This window comes from Bufo bufo, chromosome 3 (assembly GCF_905171765.1).
Source record: "Bufo bufo chromosome 3, aBufBuf1.1, whole genome shotgun sequence".
Classification (NCBI taxonomy): Eukaryota; Metazoa; Chordata; class Amphibia; order Anura; family Bufonidae; genus Bufo; species Bufo bufo.
In genome coordinates, this window is record NC_053391.1 from 96,864,698 (window position 1) to 96,887,061 (window position 22,364).

The following is a 22,364-nucleotide window of genomic DNA, read 5'->3' on the forward strand; positions in this document are numbered from 1 at the left end:
AGACCCTCAAATGCCAGGGCAGTACAAACACCCCACAAATAACACCATTTTGGAAAGAAGACACCCCAAGGTATTCGCTGAGGGGCATATTGAGTCCATGAAAGATTTAAATTTTTGTCCCAAGTTAGCGGAAAGGGAGACTTTGTGAGAAAAAAACCAAAAAAATCAATTTCCGCTAACTTGTGGCAAAAATTTTTTTTTTCCTTGAACTCGCCATGCCCCTCATTGAATACCTTGGGGTGTCTTCTTTCCAAAATGGGGTCACATGTGGGGTATTTATACTGCCCTGGCATTTTAGGGGCCCCAAAGCGTGAGAAGAAGTCTGGTATCCAAATGTCTAAAAATGCCCTCCTAAAAGGAATTTGGGCACCTTTGCACATCTAGGCTGCAAAAAAGTGTCACACATGTGGTATCGCCGTACTCAGGAGAAGTTGGGGAATGTGTTTTGGGGTGTCATTTTACATATACCCATGCTGGGTGAGAGAAATATCTTGGTCAAATGCCAACTTTGTATAAAAAAAATGGGAAAAGTTGTCTTTTGCCGAGATATTTCTCTCACCCAGCATGGGTATATGTAAAATGACACCCCAAAACACATTCCCCAACTTCTCCTGAGTACGGAGATACCACATGTGTGACACTTTTTTGCAGCCTAGGTGGGCAAAGGGGCCCACATTCCAAAGAGCACCTTTCGGATTTCACAGGTTATTTACCTACTTACCACACATTTGGGCCCCTAGAATGCCAGGGCAGTATAACTACCCCACAAGTGACCCCATTTTGGAAAGAAGACACCCCAAGGTATTCCGTGAGGGGCATGGCGAGTTCCTAGAATTTTTTTTTTTTTTGTCACAAGTTAGTGGAAAATGATGATTTTTTTTTTTGCTTTTTTTTTTCTTACAAAGTCTCATATTCCACTAACTTGTGACAAAAAATAAAAACTTCCATGAACTCACTATGCCCATCACGAAATACCTTAGGGTGTCTTCTTTCCAAAATGGGGTCACTTGTGGGGTAGTTATACTGTCCTGGCATTCTAGGGGCCCAAATGTGTGGTAAGAAGTTTGAAATCAAAATGTGTAAAAAATGCCCTATGAAATCCGAAAGGTGCTCTTTGGAATGTGGGCCCCTTTGCCCACCTAGGCTGCAAAAAAGTGTCACACATGTGGTATCTCCGTACTCAGGAGAAGTTGGGGAATGTGTTTCGGGGTGTCATTTTACATATACCCATGCTGGGTGAGAGAAATATCTTGGCAAAAGACAACTTTTCCCATTTTTTTATACAAAGTTGGCATTTGACCAAGATATTTATCTCACCCAGCATGGGTATATGTAAAATGACACCCCAAAACACATTCCCCAACTTCTCCTGAGTACGGAGATACCACATGTGTGACACTTTTTTACAGCCTAGGTGGGTGCAAAGAAAACGTAAAATTTCGATTAATAACAAAAAAAGTAAAAATGTCAGCAGCTATGAAATACCACCAAATGAAAGCTCTATTAGTGAGAAGAAAAGGAGGTAAAATTCATTTGGGTGGTAAGTTGCATGACCGAGCAATAAACGGTGAAAGTAGGGTAGGTCAGAAGTGTAAAAAGTGGCCTGGTCTTTAAGGGTGTTTAAGCTATAAGGGCTGAGGTGGTGAAAGGGCCGACACCTTCAGATTTATACTTTTTAACATTTATATAATTGAAGAACATTTTAGGGTTAGTTTTACTCTCTTTGGCAATTAATCTCTCGGTCTCTAGTTTGGCCGCTTTTATTTGTTTTTTACATGTTCTTTTTTTTCCTTCTAGTTTTTCAGTGCTTCCGTGCTACCCTCCTGTTTTAGTGTTTTATATGCTTTCTTTTCGTCATTTATTGCTTTCTTTACAGTTCTGTTTATCCACAATACACCCGGCTGGCACCCCCATTGAACTGCCTATTCTTGTCCGCAATTGCGGGCAAGAATAGGACATGTTCTTCCAGTCTGGGGTGCGCTCTGGAAATGCGGATGCAGACAGCACACTCTGTGCTGTCCGCATCCATTCCTGCCCCATAGAGAATGAATGGGTCCGCACCCGTTCTGCAATTGCGGACCCAATCTACGGACGTGTGAATGGACCCTTACAGTGAGGACAATATAGAAGAATGAAATTACCCACAACTATGATCTCAGATTACAGAATTTTTCTACTGATCGGTGGGAGTCCGTCAGCCTTTTAGCAGGTTTAAAAATCCTCGTTTGTCGGTGGCAGATCGTGCCGTGTAACCACGATCTGCTGCCGGCAAACAGTGATTCGGTATGGGGGCGAAGAGGAGATCGCTGCATGTAATAGCAGTGATCTCCTCCACTAGCGAGTAGGCAATTGTTGAAAAGTAACGCTTCCTTCCCAACAATCGCTCTGCTTCCTCTGCAGGTGTAATAGGACCCTTAGGCGCCACTTCTTGGTCTATACAGATCACTTTACTAGAGTTATGACCCTTTACACGGGCAGAGAATCGCACTAACGAGCATTCATAGTAAGGCTTGTTAGCGATAATCGGGCGATGTAAATGTACTGCCGTTTACCTGATGAACGCACAAAATGTTTGAGTACTCCAATCATTTGTGCGCACGCAAAAGTGATCCTTTACCAGCAGCAGATCGTACCATGTAAAAACGATCTCCTGTTGGCAAACAGCAAGTCCTTATGGGGAAGAGCGATGGCATTAGCGATAGCTCCTCCCTATACTGTAAATGCAGCAGTCTCCTCCGCTAGCAATCAGTAGATTGTCGGGAAGGAGTGCTTCCTTCCTGACAATCTAGTGTAATATTGTCCTGTACAAAGGGACCTTTACCTGCTTATCTGTCATTCTAATCCTGCCTGTAATGATATCATATAAGCAAAAACAAACAATGCAACCGTACTCTGCAAAAGCAAATAATAAAGAAAATACAATAGTGCCATACTCACTGTAGAAAATGTACTAATGCTACGTTATAAATGTGAGATTCTTGGCAAATACATTTTGTACAAAATGATTTGTGCCTGTCCACCACCAGCAAGGTGATCTCTTTAGGACAGGAACCTACACTAAATACTACCTCCGATGGTGCCATACTGACCTTTATTAAATTCAGGGAATGCAGGTTCCACATGCATGCTGAGCCCACACTATATTATACCTCTTTTGGTGCCACAATTTTGTACAAAACATACTTGCCAAGAATCCCACATTCATAACGAGTGCTGTTGCATTGTTTGTTTTTGCTTTTGCGCTGCCAGCCATGGCGATGTGCGCCTGCACACTGGGATGTGATGACTAGCCTCCATTTCCTTCTTTGCAGCCTGCACTGGAGGTGTGGTTGACTCCATTGTTCATGCACTCCTAATTAACCTGTCTGTCCCATAGGCTGATTTTAACTAGTGCAAGTTTAAGGCCTCGTTTACACTTGATCAGTGATTTCCATCAGTGATTTGTGATCCAAAACCAGAAGTGAAGCCTATAAAGGTATAATGCAAAGATCTCACAAATCACTGATGGAAATCACCGACCAAACACTGAAGTGTGAACGAGGCCTAAAGCTGTAGTCTGCTCTCCCTGCATTTATTTATTGGAGGCCGTTTGGCACCAGGAGAGGTAAAATACAGAGTGGACTCAGCATATATGTGGAGCCTGCATTCCAAGAATTTAATAGAGGCCATTGTGGCACCAAAAGATGTACAATATAGTTTAGGCTCAAAATGCATGTGGAACCTGCATTCCCTGAATTTAATGGAGGCCTTGCCTGTGGCGGACAGGCACAAATCATTTTGTACAAAATGTGTTTGCCAAGAATCTCACATTTATAATGTAGCATTAGCATTAGTACATTTTCTATAGAGAGTATCGCATGATTGTATTTACTTTATTATTGGCTTTTGCAGAGTATGGTTGCATTGTTTGTTTTTGCTTTTGTGCTTCTAGCTGCACTGGGATGTGCTGACTAACCCCCATTTTTTTTCCTTGTAATGATATCATCTCTGTGTATAGATAAGACTGGATCCACCATTCACAATAGGTGAATAATATCAAAACTTATCTATTCTTTTCTTCTACAATGACCTCTGCACAGATCACAGAGCATGCCTAGAAAACTCCTCCATAAAAGTCAATGAGGTTCCCTCCTGACCATTGTGTCTATGGACCATGTGGCTGTCATAAAGCAATTTTCTTAAAGGTTTCTAAATGTTGTTAAGAACAGCTCAGGCAACATGGCCGTCCCTATAATCATGTTTAGGAAAGAGAATAAAGAAGTCTGCAATCAGAAGATAAAAACACAGATTAAAAGAAAAGGATGTGTTACTATCTGGTTTTAACTAGCAGATAAAATGTTGGTGACACATTTGCTTCAAAGAAAAGTCATCCATTATACCAAAATAGAAAGACTATGACCCAACTACAAACCAGACAAGAGAAGGCCACCAACCAAAACTCCCAGAATGGGTAAGGATGCCATTCATCAGAATCAACAAAGACACCAAAGATCCAGGGTGGAGATGGAAGTAAATGTCCATCGGACCACTATAACCCAAGCCCTCTACAGAGTGGAGTTTTATGGAAGAGTGGCCAAAAAAAAGACATTGCTTAAAGAAATATATAATACAACAACTTTGATGTTCACCTAATAGCATGCGGCAAACTCCCCAAATTCATGAAAGGAGGTTCTCTGAGACTAAACTTGAGCTATCTGGCCATATGTTTGGCAAACACTATGCTATTTATGGTCAACACTTCGCATCACCCCAAGAATACTATTCCCACAGCGAAGCAATGTAGTGGCACCATCACACTGCAAAGACAGCCAGGTCTTAGTCACTGCTGCCCAAATTTTTTTTTCTGGACAACTTATTCAAAAATCACAGAAAGCCAACAGTTTTTATGGACAAATTGGAAAACTATAATGAAGATTTAAGATTATAAATGGTCTAGGTCTATAGCTCAGAATAGTGATATGAACTCATTACCAGCATTAAGTGTGACACACTCCTCAATATTGAAATTGCAACACCAAAGAGGACAAGCCAAAAGGTTATGTAAATCAAGGAAGTAGCAGGTGTCACTGAGATCTGCAAATGATCACATTTTCAAGCACCTAGCTCCAAACTGTGGCATGTACGAGCGGCATAAAAGCCAAATTGAAAGCAATGTTTTTTTAACCACATGGAACCTCAAAAATTGGATCTAGTTGTATGAGATGTTTGTGCAGTGGCGTACATAAAGAAGTAAGGGCCCCATAGCAAGGATCAAACCAGACCCCCCACAGGACAGAAGCGTTTCTGTCTAAACCCTTTTCAATGACCCTTGGGCCATTTTTCCTTATGCTTATGCATTTTGTGTAGTGATACACGTTTGCACAAGTTTATCCTGGGTGGGTCACTTTCCATGCAGAGATCATAGTGACTATTTTGGGTAACTGGTGGGGAAATGAGCTCATAGTCTTCACTGAGGCAGGAACAATCGTGAAGAATATATGTAATAAGTTGGCACTGTATAATAGGCACTGATAATAATTACAATGGAAAATAAATGAATCTCTCTGGTAGATTAGCATGTGGGAAGAATGGATGTTTTACTGGAATAAACGCATGTTCTACTTTGTACATCAGTCCCAACCGGTACACTGTGATTCACGGCTTCTGCGTACTATCTATTGTTCGTGGAGTGATGTAGCTTCTAGTATAGAGACAGTTTTTGGGTGTGTGAAGCCAAAGGCCAAGCACATTATTTTTAAATTTTGCTAAACTTCTCAAAATGGGTTGTAAAAAAGCGGAACAGTTACATGAAGGTGGCACGTATCATAGTATAATGTATGAACAATGACGTGATGGGTTTTCAGATACATCAAATCCCTGACATAGCAGAATCACTTGCACATTTCATAGTTGGATCAATTTTAGAATTTTTTATTTATTTCCAAATTTGATAGTGAGATTATACTACTTATTTATGGAGCCCATTGCAAGTGCAAACACAGATGGCAAAGAGCCTCAAGAATACAATATGGGCTCCTGGTACCCAATTAGCTAAACTAAAGCTACCCCCCACTTAACTTTAAGAATCTACCAGCATTTGTAAGCCATGAAATTCCTTACATGGAATCCAATTCCAAATAGGAAACAATTTTAAGGTGAAATTGGGCCTCCTAGTCTACTGGGACTCTGGGACTCTGTGTTGCACGCATGACATGTCTGCCTTTGCATGACTGTGTTCTTGAGACCAACTGTTCAGAAAATGTAAAGGGGTTCTCCAGGAATTAACAACTGATGACCTATTGCTAGGATATATCATCAATATCAGATTGGCTTGGATCCGACACCCTGCAACCCCCCCACCCCAATCAGCTGTTTGGAAGTAGATCCAGTGCCTGCCCCTACACGTCCGTCCATTGTGTAGTGGATCCAGCTGGTTCCTGCAGAGCTGCTCTCATTGAAGTAAATGGAAACATCTACTACTACTTAACAGCTAATCGGCTAGGGTGCCAGGTGTCGGACTCTTGCCAATCTCATATCCATGACTTATTCCTTTAAAGATCCTGAAGATCATATATAAGGAGATAGAAATAAATTGTAACAATCTGCTTACACTGCATGGACACCATTTTTAGATTATCCTCTTACTTGTCATCCAATCGATACTACTACTTCACTGTTCTCAGACATACGTGTTCTCAAGAACGCAATGGGGCAGAGTCAGACTTATATCTGCAACCTTGCAGTTGCACAGGGGCCCAGCAGGATAGGGACATGAATTTCACCTGAAAGGAAATTTGTCACTAAAATAGATTATTTGTCAGTTACATCTAGATAGTTACATATATCCTTTTTTCTAATCTGTTTTATGATTACAGATTTTTTTATTCTAGATACTAAACAGGATTATGGGGGCGGCCATCTTGCCTGAGCTGTTTTTAACAGCATTTAGAAAGTGGCAGCCACATGAGTCATAGACACAATGGTCAAGGGCTGACCATATTGACCTGTGCAGAGGTCATTGTACAAGGAAAGAATAGAGAAGCTGTGATATCACCTATTGTGAATGGTGGATCCTGTCTTATCTATACACAGAAGTGATATCAGTATAAGCAGGATTACAATGACATATAAGCAGGTAACTGCAGTAAAGTGATCTGTACAGACCAAGATGTGACACCTATTATTAGACTTAGTGGCCGGTGTGAAAAACTGCAGGATTTTGTGTTTTTTTGTTTAATATATATATTGACATGGAAAATAAAAAATATCTTAAACATAAAAACAGGTTTTAAACAATAGTTCATATTCTGATGACACATTTTCTCCCTACTCCAATTTCCCTACTTAGCCAGGTGATTTTAATTAGCAAGGTATTTTGTATGAGTGTTGTGGGGGGTTAGCTCTTCTCCGGGGGTCATTCTCACAGATACGACTTTAGGACACCAGATTTCAGGTCCAAACAGTGCATTTATTTTACACACTCCCACCAATACAGGTCATCATGAAGTCGCAGCTTCACCTACCACATGTGACCTCCACATAAAATAATAAACACTTGCCCGGCTAGGCTCTAACTAACACAGAGTTTCCTGACTCACCTAGGTCCCAGTTCACACCCTGTGAACACAAGCGGCTTTGTCAGCCAATGTCCCACAGCCTCCTGGCTGTACAGAGCACAGTACGCCCACTGTCTCCAGTTCACTGTTTCTTGTGGGGGATTGGGGCTCAGTAGTCTGCCTGACTATGGCCCTGCGACCCTACCAGGCGTCGCTGCGTCCCCCAACTCCAGGCTATCTCCCAGCCTTGTGGTCCCTCAGCCTTGCCCAGCTGAGACCACACAGACAGAGCCTCCAGCCCTCTGTCTACAGGTAACACACTCCCTCCTTTCTGACACTCTGGGAGGTTCCTTATGCCAGCCTGATTACCTCCAGCTTGTCTCACCTGTGGTGGAACAGGGGTGTGGACCGCACTATCCACCCCTTCCTTGCCTCCAACCTGAATGAGACCTGTCACTGTCTCAGTGTTTAAATCAACCTACCATGCTCTCAGTTGGAGTTCCTGTGGGCTTCAGGAAAGGTGAGCTTTGGCAACTGTTCACATGGTGCGGTGCTGCACGGGGGCTACTGTGCCGTTTTTCTGGCGGGTTGGTGGGACACAGTGCTAGGTTTGGCATAGTCGGGCAGCAGGGTTGCGGTTTGACTGCTGGGTCCCGCCGCCTGCCGGATTGGCGCCACAGTGTCGGTGGTCGCCGTGCAGCGCCACGCCAATTTTAGAGTAGGATCCACTCATAGAGGCAACCTTGGCGTGGTGAGTGGGCTTATGCCTTTTGATCAAAATGTACACTAATGCCTCATTTAGCATGTAGCATAGGAGACGGTACACATGCGCTATTTAGTGCTGTTTTCTGCCAAATTAGCAGCGATGACATCATAGCATTGGATGTGCAATTCATTTCTTTTCTTTTTTGTATATTTATTTTATTATTAACTAGAAAGTACTTTAGATTCTCTAATAATTTAAGCACTTTAATGACTTGAATACTGTATGTGACTTGAATACTGTATGTTAGGCTAGTTTCATACTAGGGGTAAGTTCCTCCAGCAGAGGAACAGCCTGCCGGAAGACATCGTATATACAGTAGCATAGCCAGATACTACCTGACCCCACCGGAGCCCATTGACTATAATGATATTCGGCAGGGATCTGGCGTGTTTCCGGCATTAGTGCCAGGATTCGGCTGGACAAAAACTGCTGCTTGCAGCTGTATTTTTCTAGCCGAATCTCGGCACTAATGCCGAAAACAGACTGGATCCCCGCTAAATCCCATTATAGTCAATGGGGCATGGCGGTGCTCCGGCATTCTCTGGCTATGCCGGATGCAATGTTTTCCGGTAGGCAGTTTACTGCTAGTGTGAAACTAGCGTTCGGCCGTTGCCTTATTAAACTACAGCACGTGGATGTCCCTGGGAGATCTGTATCTGGCTATTCAGGTGAAGTGCTGGTGGCATGTATTGTTCCGTATTTTCAGCACTTCTGCGTCAGCATCAGAGTGCACGGAAAGTCTCTTCTCAGCCCTAGATCAATGTTATCTTCAGAGTAGTTACTTGTGTCTTCTAGTAATGTATATACCTGCATAGGTGATACCGCTGCCGCCGGAGCTGTCCTCACAGGAATCCCACTCAGTGGACTGCGGGGGACAGAATGCACTGAGATATTCTGACTTCCACCACCTGTGAAAAGAACAGATTTTATGTCTAACAATGAGATGTCAGCATCACTATGCAGGTGAAATGATCTGCAAACCCTTACTTTTTCCACAATGTACATAATGTAGAAGAAACCATGTCTGGATAATAATTTAGTAAGGATTATGTAAAACGAGCAATGTTACCAATCCTCATCTGAACAATATAATCCATGTAATATCAGTCAGTGAAGACGACTGGACCTAAAAGGGTTGTCCCATCTGAGACACTGATGACCTATCGCGAGGACATAACATCAATGTCATATAGGGGCAGGTCCCACTTCTTGGAACCTTACCTATCTATAGAATAGGTCCCCAAAGTAAGGAGAGTTCTGACAATGGCTAAGCAAGCGTAAATCCCACAGAGATGAACAGAGAGCACACTGCTCAAACATGGCTTCCGGCGCTGCATTCAACTCTAGATAGCCAACGAGCCAAACCAGCGCTTGGCTATTTTCAGAACTCCCAGAGTGGTGAGTGTAGGTTGGCCACGCTTGCGCAGAGCACTCTCCTTCACTTCAGGAGGCACGTTCTGGAGATAGGAGCAGGTACCAGAGGTGGGCTGCTCACCTATTTGACACCGATGGTATGTCCTAAAGATATGCTACCAATGTTTGAGCTGAGACAACCCCTTTAGCAACGGGACAACACTTCACAAATGAAGCCATTGGAACTGATCTCCAAATAGCATTATATTAGTAAGTTACTTATATTGCTGTTTCCAGCAGATTTAGGAAAATGATAAATTGGCCAAGGGACAATGGCTGTAGAAGGGTGACTTCTATGTTACTTAGTTATATCTTCAAAATATTAGTCAGTTGTCCTGAAAAACACCCTTGTCATTGTCTTTAAAGTCCTGATTAGGGGGGAATTGGTGGCCAAGGTCTGGTTCCAACAATTGTTCCCAATAATGTTTTCCATGAGATTCTACCCCCACTACACAGGATAAAGCCTCATTCACATGTCAGTGTCCATGCTCAAATCCGTGAGCAGGAGGTCAGCGATACATCCGTGAAGGATCCGTGTGTCCGTTTTTTGTCCGTGTTTCACGGACACTGAACAGCTGAATTTTTTTTTTCAAAGAATCTCTTCTTAATGATCCGTGAAACACAGATGGCATCCGTGGTTTTCACAGACCCATAGACTATAATGGACGTGATAGATCCGTGAACATGGACAAAATAGAGCACGCTTCCGTGCTAAAAACGCAGACCCACGGACCGTGCAAAAACACTGATGTCTGAATACACACATTAAAATGAATGGGGACATGTGCTGTCCATGGAGAACACGTACAACACACGTCCGTGAATCACCGACGTGTGAATGAGGCTTAACATAGCATTTTGAAGCATCCTCTGACATGTCTGTATTTTGCCAGGACAATCCCACAAAGCAGACTGAAAAAGCTAGTTGTTTTGTGGGTTTTCTTGCCTATTTTGGGGGCATTGTTGGGGATTGGGTTTAAACCTCCAAAATTTGAGGTTGGAGATGTGATTGCACCTAGGAAGGAAAATTATTACTAAGATCACGACTAATGACTTTTTAAAGAATATGCTGCACATATTTCATGAACTTAATGAAACCCTATAAACTAGGTCAAAAATGAGGTTGAAATAAAAAAATAAAAATAAAACATTACAGAGACAATTTGGGCAACACGTTAACCTATTTGTTGGCATTGTTTTCTTACAGCACTATAGCGCTGGTGTCCTAGAAAAATTGTGTATTCCTAGTTTAGTCATCTAGGCTCTTCCTGCAGGCTTCAATTGGGAGAGCCAGATGAAAGCAAAACTTCCTCTCGATTGAGGGGCTACTTTAAATTTGCAAAGAGGATCCTAGTTGTTATATGGTTGAGAGTCCCAGAGGTTGGATTCACATCTATCAGACACTTAAAGGAAATGTGTCACCAAACTTGGATCTGCCAGTAAAAACCAGATAGCAACACATGTTCATGTTTTCGCATGTTTTAACCTTCCTTGTGCCCAGCCACGCCCACCTGTGAAGGAGCCCAGCACCGCCTATGTCTCCTCCTTTCATCAACGATAGATAGCCGTAATCTCGCGATGCGCGAGCTCGCGCATGCGCAGTGCCGGTGTAGTGTTCCTTCCCTGTGCTGGCATCAGCCTCAGGGAAAGAACTGCGCATGCGCGAGCTCGCGCATCGCGAGATTACGGCTATCTATCGTTGATGAAAGGAGGAGACATAGGCGGTGCTGGGCTCCTTCACAGGCGGGCGTGGCTGGGCACAAGGAAGGTTAGTCACCTGAGGTAGGCGGATCGAATGAAAGGGAGGGCGGCGATTTCAGCTCAGAAGCTCAGAAGGCGGCGCTGGGCACCTAAACGAGATGGCTGCAGCTTGGACACATTTTGAAGTAATTGACAGGTGATATAAACCGCTTTTTTATGAATATAGAGCCACAAGGGCATTTGATAAACTCACTTTAGGATTCAGTGTTTTACAAGGGACATCGCCATATGTTTAGCTTATAGGGCTCATTTCTGATGACAGAATCCCTTTAAGGACCAGGCCATTTTTTGCAAATCTGACCAGTGCCACTTTAAGTGGTGATAACTTTAAAACGCTTTGACTTATCCAGGCCATTCTGAGATTGTTTTTTCGTCACATTTTGTACTTCATGACACTGGTAAAATGAAGTCAAAAATTTTTATTTTTATTTATAAAAAAAAATACCAAATTTACCAAAAATTAACAGCCAAACAAAACTCAATATTTATGGCCCTGATTCTGTAGTTTACAGAAACACCCCATATGTGGTCGTAAACTGCTGTATGGGCACACGGCAGGGCGCAGAAGGAAAGGAATTCCATGCGGTTTTTGGAAGTCAGATTTTGCTGGACTGTTTTTTTTGACACCATGTCCCATTTGAAGCCCCCCTGATGCACCCCAAGAGTAGAAACTCCAAAAAAGTGACCCCATTTTAGAAACTACGGGATAGGGTGGAAGTTTTGTTGGTACTATTTTAGGCTACATATTATTTTTGGTTGCTCTATGTTACACTTTTTGTGAGGCAAGGTAACAAGAAATAGCTGTTTTGGCACAGTTTTTATTTTTTGTTATTTACAACATTCATCTGACAGGTTAGATCATGTGGTATTTTTATAGACCAGGTTGTCACGGACGCAGCGATACCTAATATGTATACTTTTTTTTTTATTTATGTAAGTTTTACACAATGATTTCTTTTTTGAAACAAAAAAAAATCATGTTTTAGTGTTTCCATAGTGTGAGAGCCATAATTCTTTCAGTTTTTGGGCGATTACCTTGGCTAGGGTATGATTTTTGCGGGATGAGATAATGGTTTTATTGGCACTATTTTGGGGTGCGTGTGACTTTTTGATCGCTCGCTATTACACTTTTTGTGATGTAAGGTGACAAAAAATGGTTTATTTAGCACAGTTTTTATTTAAATTTTTTTACGGTGTTCATCTGAGGGGTTAGGTCCGCGGCGATACCTAATATGTATACTTTTTATTTATTTATGTAAGTTTTACACAATAACAGCTTTTTAAACAAAAAAAAAATGATGTTTTAGTTTCTCCATATTCTGAGCCATAGTTTTTTTTATTTTTTGGGCGATTGTCTCAGGTAGAGGCTCATTTTTTGCGCGATGAGATGACGGTTAGATTGGTACTATTTTGGTGGGCAAAATAGACGGGACCCCCCCGCACATTTAGCCAAGGTACCTGCTCAATGATTTGAGCAGGCACCAGGTTCCGATCACCGCCCACCAGGCCACGGTGATCGGAAATACACATGACGTACAGGTACGTCATGTGTCCTTAAGTACTAGGACAACATGCCGTACCGGTACGTCACGTGTCCTGAAGAGGTTAAATAATAGGTAATTTTCTGTTGACAGATTCCCTTTAAGGCCCTCATACACAGAGTATTGGTGGTCGACCACACCATTTTCGGCAAGACTGACCAACATGCTGCTGTATATGTGGATGTTCCTCTCTCCCCCGACATATGTTGTTGAAGAGAAAAGGTTCCGGAGTGTTGAATTTCAATACCCGATGCTTTCATTTTGCCGGGAGATAAGCCATTGCCAGATGTGTCTTGCAGAGACTTTCTCTTCTCTCCACTGAAAGACTGAGCGTACAGGTCCTTCTAAAAAAATTAGCATATTGTGATAAAGTTCATTATTTTCTGTAATGTACTGATAAACATTAGACTTTCATATATTTTAGATTCATTACACACAACTGAAGTAGTTCAAGCCTTTTCTTGTTTTAATATTGATGATTTTGGCATACAGCTCATGAAAACCCAAAATTCCTATCTCAAAAAACTAGCATATCATGAAAAGGTTCTCTAAACGAGCTATTAACCTAATCATCTGAATCAACTAATTAACTCTAAACACCTGCAAAAGATTCCTGAGGCTTTTAAAAACTCCCAGCCTGGTTCATTACTCAAAACCGCAATCATGGGTAAGACTGCCGACCTGACTGCTGTCCAGAAGGCCATCATTGACACCCTCAAGCAAGAAATTTCTGAACGAATAGGCTGTTCCCAGAGTGCTGTATCAAGGCACCTCAGTGGGAAGTCTGTGTGGCAGAAAACGCTGCACAACGAGAAGAGGTGACCGGACCCTGAGGAAGATTGTGGAGAAGGACCGATTCCAGACCTTGGAGTAGAAACATCCAGAGCCACCGTGTACAGGCGTGTGCAGGAAATGGGCTACAGGTGCCGCATTCCCCAGGTCAAGCCACTTTTGAACCAGAAACAGCGGCAGAAGCGCCTGACCTGGGCAACAGAGAAGCAGCACTGGACTGTTGCTTAGTGGTCCAAAGTACTTTTTTCGGATGAAAGCAAATTTTGCATGTCATTCGGAAATCAAGGTGCCAGAGTCTGGAGGAAGACTGGGGAGAGGGAAATGCCAAAATGCCTGAAGTCCAGTGTCAAGTACCCACAGTCAGTGATGGTCTGGGGTGCCATGTCAGCTGCTGGTGTTGGTCCACTGTGTTTTATCAAGGGCAGGGTCAATGCAGCTAGCTATCAGGAGATTTTGGAGCACTTCATGCTTCCATCTGCTGAAAAGCTTTATGGAGATGAAGATTTCATTTTTCAGCACGACCTGGCACCTGCTCACAGTGCCAAAACCACTGGTAAATGATTTACTGACCATGGTATTACTGTGCTCAATTGGCCTGCCAACTCTCCTGACCTGAACCCCATAGAGAATCTGTGGGATATTGGGAAGAGAAAGTTGAGAGACGCAAGACCCAACACTCTGGATGAGCTTAAGGCCGCTATCGAAGCATCCTGGGCCACCATAACACCTCAGCAGTGCCACAGGCTGATTGTCTCCATGCCACGCCGCATTGAAGCAGTCATTTCTGCAAAAGGATTCCCGACCAAGTATTGAGTGCATAACTGAACTTAATTATTTGAAGGTTGACTTTTTTTGTATTAAAAACACTTTTCTTTTATTGGTCGGATGAAATATGCTAATTTTTTGAGATAGGAATTTTGGGATTTCATGAGCTGTATGCCAAAATCATCAATATTAAAACAAGAAAAGGCTTGAACTACTTCAGTTGTGTGAAATGAATCTAAAATATATGAAAGTCTAATGTTTATCAGTACATTACAGAAAATAATGAACTTTATCACAATATGCTAATTTTTTGAGAAGGACCTGTATATGTGTATGTAGCAAGGCTGGGGTCAGCACCCGGCATACCCGGGCAAGTGTCGGGGCCGACAGCTCCTGTGGGGGCCCACAGCACAGCTGGTAGAGGCCAGAAGCAATGTTCGCTTCCATCAATACAGATGTCACTCACCGCTCAGCTTTTAGCGCTCCTCCCCTCTTTCAGGCTGTCGGCGCTCTGAATGGTGAAGCAGGAAGACTTCTCCCTGGTCCACCATTCCGCCTGCAGGCATGGATCGCGCTGCCGGCCTGTGTGGGAGGAGCCTGCAGCCCGGTAATCTGCATAAGCCCCACCCACACAGTGTTGCAGAGCGATCAGTGCCTGCAGGCAAGAGAGGACTGTGAGCTTCAGGAACAGGACAAGGTGAGTGGTTACTGTGTTCTTTTGTTTTAAATACAGAGGGGGCACAGGGGTCTTTATTACTATGGAGGGGGCACAGAGGACTTTATTACTATGAAGGGGGAACAGATGGCATTTCTACTATGGAGGGGGCAGAGAGGGCATTACTACTCTGGAGGGGGCACAGAGCCAGAGGGCATTACTACAATGAAGTGGGCACAGTGGGCATTATTACTGTGAAGTGGGCACAGTGGGCATTATTACAGTGAAGGGGGCACAATGAGGATTTCTACTATGAAGGGGGCACAATGGGGATTATTACTATGAAGCGGGCACAATGGGGATAATTACTGTGAAGGGGGCACAATGGGGATTTTTACTGTGAATGGGGCACAATGGGGATTATTACTGTGAAGGGGGCACAATGGGGATGATTACTGTGAAGGGGGCACAATGAGGATTATTACTGTGAGGGGGGCACAGATAGGGCATTAGAACTGTGAAAGGGGCACAGAGAGGGCATAACTACTGTGAGGGGGCACACATCTGTACAAAACTACTGTGAGGGTTGTACAATGAGGGCAATACTACTGTGAGGGGGTACAATTATTATTTTTTAAGTATTGGGGGGGCTGCCAGAGAGAGGACCCGCCCCGGGTCACGCCACTGTAGGCACGCCACTGAAGCAGGGAACTATTTGCTCCGCGCTCCACCATTGAGCCGCCAGCGCTCCACAGCAGCACCACAATGTCCTCACACATCGTCCTGCGGATCTGTGTAGGAGGAGGAGCCGGCAGGCTGGGAATCAGCCTCTGCTCTTCCGACACAGCAGCGAGATGTGTCACAGTATCCTACTGCTGTTGATGGGGAGCGCAGATCATGGGAGGAGCCAGGTGATTAAGGCGAGGAGTATTTATTGTTTTTTTTTCCACTTCCTGTGAAGGGGGCACATTTGGGCATAACCACTGTGAAGGGGGCACTGTGCACATATCTTGGCATATCTACTGTGAAGGAAGCACATATTTTGGGATATCTACTGTGTGGGGCCACATATATTGGCATATCTACCATGAAGGGGGCACATATCCGAGTAGACCTGAGGGACTGAAACACTGGGTAGAAAATAAAAGTAGGCAGATAAGGACTGATTCACATATATCCGCTCTGTAGCAAGCTCTGTGTAAGGTATTTAATCTATAATACATGCAGTTTCATTGCTGTAAGCGCCATGAAAAATGCCACGAGGGGGCCCACTGAGACTTTATCGCCTGGTATGTAGGAATTTATAAAGAGAGCTGTTGGCTGAAAGTTTTTGAAGGTGTATGGGTACCTTTATGGCCTGTCCTGTGAATATGTAATAACCGCCTTTGATGGGAATAGCCCTTTAACAGTTTAAATAAAATCAACCATAAGAACATCAGAATGGATATTTTTCCCCTCTTTGGGCTCATGCACATGACCGTATGTATTTTGCGGTCCGCAAAAACAGCTCTGCAAACAATATGGATGACGTCCGTGTGTATTCTGTATTTTGTGGAACGGAACAGCTGGCCACTGATAGAGCAGTAATGTGGACAATAATAGGACATGTTCTTTTTTTTGCGGAACGGACACGGAATGCACACGGAGTAACTTCCGTTTTTTTGTGGACCCATTGAAATGAATGGTTTCACATACAGCCTGCAAAAAAAATGGAATGGACACGGAAAGAAAATACGTTCGGTGCATGAGCCCTTTGTCTTACTTTCTTCCAAGTACTTTTGTTTCTACCCACACATTAAAAACATGTGCTTAGGTAAACAGTTTTTAGAAAATGTAGGAATAGTGTGTAAGAGAGACATAGGAAACTTAAAAGGGTTCTCTGAGACCAATGGTCAGGGGGCGGATATGGTATAAATAATTAAATGCAAGAGCTTTCCAATTCTAGTGTTGAGCTCCCATATTTCCCACTTGAAGCACGATATGCCATCTACATCCACGTCACTGCTGCAAGCCAATCAATGTCCTCAGTGGTGACCTTGATTATATTCTATTCCTGCACAGGTCACTACTGAGGTTTTGGATTGACTGGCAGTGGCGAAATACATGTGGTGACAGAAAATTAAGTGAAAATGAAAGAGCATTGTAGGTATAGCGTTAAGTGCCTATGGCTTCCCTACCTAGAAGTGTGACATGCCACCTAGCTACATCCACGCCACCAATGCTGGCCCTCAGCGTGGACCTTGGTCATTTTCCGTTCCTGCACAGGTCACCACTGAGGCCATGGACTGGCTGGCAATGATGACATGCATGTAGATAGCACTTCACATTAGTAGCAAGGACCATAAGCAGCAGAAGTGGCAGCTTGATGCTGGACCCAGAATGTTCTGAACAGGTGAGTCATTTATTTTTAAAGTTTACATTATGCCTGGCCCCCTAACGATTGGTTTCCGATCTTAAACTTCTACATCAGTGCCATTGGACACAGGGAATGATGTTTTCTTATATAGACAGTCTTACCTTGGGGACCCACATCAAATGATTTAATTAAGGACTTGACTGTAGCAGAATTGTCATTGGAAGTCGTTGACACTTGACCCATACCATAGCTCTGCCATCTGATACCATTAACTCCATCCACTTGGTCTTCACCCAATAACTTTCTGTGAATTGAAAAATTGATCAGTTATGGTAACAATCATATGTCTAATATTTTACTAGTACAAAGTTGGCACCAAGCAAGACAAACCTGGGCTATGAATACTTGGCAGGTATAAATGCAAGACACATTTCCGGTGTAATATTTGGCTCTACAGCACAAAATCTTTGAGACATAATGATATCCAAGAAGACTTGTTTTTGGGATTGGAAGCTTTCTGAATCAGTGACGCTAGCGGAAAATATAGGCATGCCAATTACCTTCTGTTTAGCCATTCCACTTCTATTAGCCAGCATCATAAAGTGATACAGCAAGTTATTAAAATGTATTACACTATGTAAAACTGGAATGAAAGCATAAAATCTTCTCTACAGAATGCTTTTATGCATCTGCAACTGATCCCAGTGTGCAGGAAATGTAGCAATGCAGAAGAAAAGGAGAGAGCCGGGAGAAATGGAGACCATTTCCTGACTATCATTAGCCTACAGAAGAAGCAATGAGGGTATAATGTGTCTAATTAGTACTGTACACAGCAGAGATGCTGTAATAATGGACTCTTAAAAAACACTTGGAAAAAACTAAAATCACAAAAATATAATTTATAATAAAATATGATATAATTTATCAGGACAGAAGTGTGGAGCATTGTGCGTGACCATCTGTGCCATTCATCCCTTACCAGCTTGTGAATGCCATATAACTGCACAATAACTAATCTTATTACTGTACTTTGAGGCTGGGGAGGGTGGACTGAATGATCTGGGCTCCTGAAATAAAATCTAGGAATCTGGGCTTGAGGCCATATACCACATTAGGGCATATGGATGTCACAGGGTGGTGTAGTACACTCAGGATAAATCTATGAGCCGGGTCAAAGAGCTTCTGAGTATTTCCGACTCTGCATGCCACAATGTAATTCTACATTTTCCTTGCGGTAAAAATAATATTTGCCTTAAAGGGATTGTTCCACAAAAAAATATTCAGCATTTTTCAAACCAGAACCTGAATCTGAATACTTTTGTAATTGCATATAATTAAAATTTTTGTATTGCCACTGAGTTATTCACTGAAACCTATCTGCATAGCGCCACCTGCTGCTTTTTATAATTCATCTGTCCTGCTCACTGAGATGGAAGCACATGCTCAGTTCCATCCTTCATCTGCCGCCAGCTGCAGTAGAACAGACACGCCCCCTGAGAAAGGACACACTCCCTAAGCTGCCAGCCTAAAATAAATCTAGCAGAGCAATTGGAGAAATGAATGGGGAGATCTCTGGATCCAAGTGAGGTACGGGGATGGTTCTAAGTTTGTTAGAAAGAGGTCGTCATGCACTTTTTTTTTTACATTAATCAAGGGATAACCCCTTTAATTTTTAAAATCAGATCTGTGCCGATTAGCTGATAGCTGCCCTGGATTCACTTTCTGGGGTGGTCTTGTCATTATGACATAACCCCTTAGTGAGCCCTTTAAGCATCGACTAAAGCCATGATGCACTCAATTAGATTTTTCTGAAGTACTTCCATTGACCATGAGGTCAGGGTCCTTGGGCACAGCCTTAGCATCTAAATAGTCAGTCCTTCTAGGGTCAAGAATACCCTGCAGCTCTCCATGCCCCTGATGAAACTAGAATGGAGCCTAGGGGTTTACACCATGCATATAAATATGAGATACGTTGATACCAAATGACAGCAACTACATGTTGAGATCCTCCAGCAAGAAGGCATTTTTATATATTTCATTGTGCTGTAAAATGCAAATACACTCATATCGGTCCCTGTGCAGAATTTTTGCAGCTTCAACTAACATTATACAAATCTAAATAATCGCCTAATGTCATTAAGATCTAGTACATGCCAAGTATTCCTGGATGGCATCAAATTTAATTTTAGAAAAGCAAGTTATAAAAAAAAATACGGTAATACAATATTGTAGTAAAGATGTCTATTAAAGTGCCGATATCAAGAAATAGCAGATGCAAGAAAAAGTAAGTGAACCCTTTTGAATTACCTGGATTTCTCAGTTGGTTACTAATAAAGCCTCATTCATACTTCAGTGTTTTGGTCAGTGAATTCCATCAGTGATTCTGAGCCAAAACCAGGATTGGAGCTACACAGACATCAGGTATAAGGGAAAGATCTGCACCTGTTCTGTGTACAGAGCTGCACCTGGTTTTGGCTCAAAATCACTGATGGAAATCACTGACCGAACACTGACGTGTGAATGAGGCATAATAATGTGGTCTGATTATTATCAGAATTGTAGACCATCACAAACTAAACTAATAACTAACAAATAGTTGTACCGTTCATGTCTTTTATTGAGCACATTCATTAAACGTTCACATTATAGGGAGAAAAAGTAAGTGAACCCTTGGATTTAATAGATAACATTTACCAATCCTTTACCAAAAATTTTACGCAGCTGCAAACACGATTTGCACAATGTTGAGGGGGAATTTTAGATCATTCCTCTCCACAAATGTGTTTCACCTCATCAGTGTTTCTTAGGCGCCTTCTTCGGGTGAGGTCAAGCTGTAGCATGTTAATAGGGTTATGATTTGGACTCTGATTTGAACATTTCTAAACACAAATTTTCTATTTCAATTATTTTTTAGTTGAGTTAGGGCTAACGTATTTTTGGTCAGACATTTTTTGTGGGTCGTATGCAGACCCATTCACTTCAATGGGACTGAAAAAGATGCAGACAGCATTACGGACAAGGATAGGACTGTTCTTTTATGGCCTGGACATTCCGTAAAATGTGGAACGCACGTGGCCGGTATCTGTGTTTTGTGGATCTGCAATTTGCGGACCGCAAAATTGGCCCCAGTTGTGTGCATGACCCCTTAGGCTGGGTTCACTTCTGTGCTTTAGCCCCATTGGACTTTCTATCAAGGGTATACCTTTGAATACCTAAAAATGGTATTCAAACATTTACCATGACTGGCGCATTTACTTTAGAGACAATCAGAGCCCAAATTATTAATCTTTATGCTCTCTTTCACTAGCTTTCTGTTGGTTTCTGTCTTTTTTTTGTTGGACATAAAATCACCAAAAAGGCAGGCAAAGAAGCCTAGACCATTATGGTTGGTGTTGGTGTACAGTGTTCTTGTTCCTTCAAGCATAGCGTGCTTTTGTCTTATCTGTCCACAGAGCATTTTCCCAGAAGCATTTTAGAACACCTATGGAGTCTCGGCAAACAAAAAGAGGTCTTCATGGACAGCAACGGCTTCCTATGTGGTGTCCTTCTCAGAATATTGTTGTTCAGTGTATTTCTGATGGTGAACACATGCACGGAGGTTTTTGCAGTTTGTAGAGTCTTCCTTAGGTCCTTTGCTACTGCGCTTAGGTTCTTTCTGACCTCTTTCAGAATTTCCCAATGTGATCTTGGAGTGATCTTAAGAGTTTTCCAGGACCCAGTGGGCACAGCAAACCAACCTTAATTACTCATATCTTGCATGTGGAAGTTTCTAAAATAGTTACAGTCTCAAAGATCCCAATCATGTGACGCACATACAACACCTGAATGCACCTCACCTGCGAATGCACCAGTGAGAGGGATAGTTCTGGCCACATCCATCGACCGGACACCTGGTGAAGGATGCAGCATTGACAAAAGCAGGATTTCCAGAAAAGGAGCATTTACATGATCGGGTTCCCAAGTGGAAGATCCATGCAACTTCATGATGGTAAGTATATCAGAATCTTTCCTTCACAGGCAAGGTATGAGTGATTAAGATGAGTTTGCAAGAAAACTACTTTAAGGGCACCTGCACAAGTTCGGGTGGACGCACATAAGATCCACACAAATTTCTGTGCAGTTTAATGTGCGTTTCTAATGGCGGGTTTTTGGCACGGATTTTCAACAGATCTCACCCTTCATTGGAAAAGTGTTAAATCCACAGCTAAAACCACAAACTGAATTATCAGGTTAATTTAAGCATGGAAAAAAATCTACAAAGTGTACATGAGATTTGTTTATTCTCATACACTTGCTACGTTGAGGTTTTTCCGCACGAGAATCTGCACGGAAAACCCGTGTGTATTCCACAACATGCGCAGGTGGCACATTGATTAACAGGGCCAGGTTAAAAATGGTCATCACGCCTGGCCCTGTCAATCAAAGTGCAGAGGAAGTGGCAGTTGCAGAGAGAGCAGAGCCTCTAGGTGTAATGGCAACGCCCCCGTTGCTCCAAAAGGCTCATTTAAATATATGAAACTATAATTTTTCCCAGCAATGCGGACACATATGAACATGGGACCAACACAGATGCCTTTAGCTCCCAAGAGCACATGTAACAGGTCAGTCCGTGTCATAGGTACAAATCTGCTGACAGATGCCCTTTAAGTGAAACGCCTTTTGCCAATAAGCTCTAGGAGGAGTTATTAACCCAGAGGATTGTTCATTTCATTTTTCTCCCTGCACTGTGGATGATTCCTCAATGTGCTGAACAAAAGATGTGAACGGTACAGCTTTTTTA

At 42.7% G+C, this 22,364-nt stretch overlaps 1 protein-coding gene across 1 annotated transcript in view; it reads right to left on the bottom strand.

Moving 5' to 3' along the window:
* Nucleotides 1-22,364, bottom strand: part of SPECC1 (sperm antigen with calponin homology and coiled-coil domains 1) — a 270,775-nt gene that overhangs the window by 108,077 nt on the left and 140,334 nt on the right. The window contains exons 6-7 of the mRNA XM_040423377.1: nucleotides 17,746-17,888; nucleotides 9,109-9,209 (exon numbers count right to left, since the gene is read on the bottom strand). Of these exons, the coding sequence (XP_040279311.1) occupies nucleotides 9,109-9,209; nucleotides 17,746-17,888 (244 nt within the window). The remainder of the gene's footprint in view (nucleotides 1-9,108; nucleotides 9,210-17,745; nucleotides 17,889-22,364) is intronic.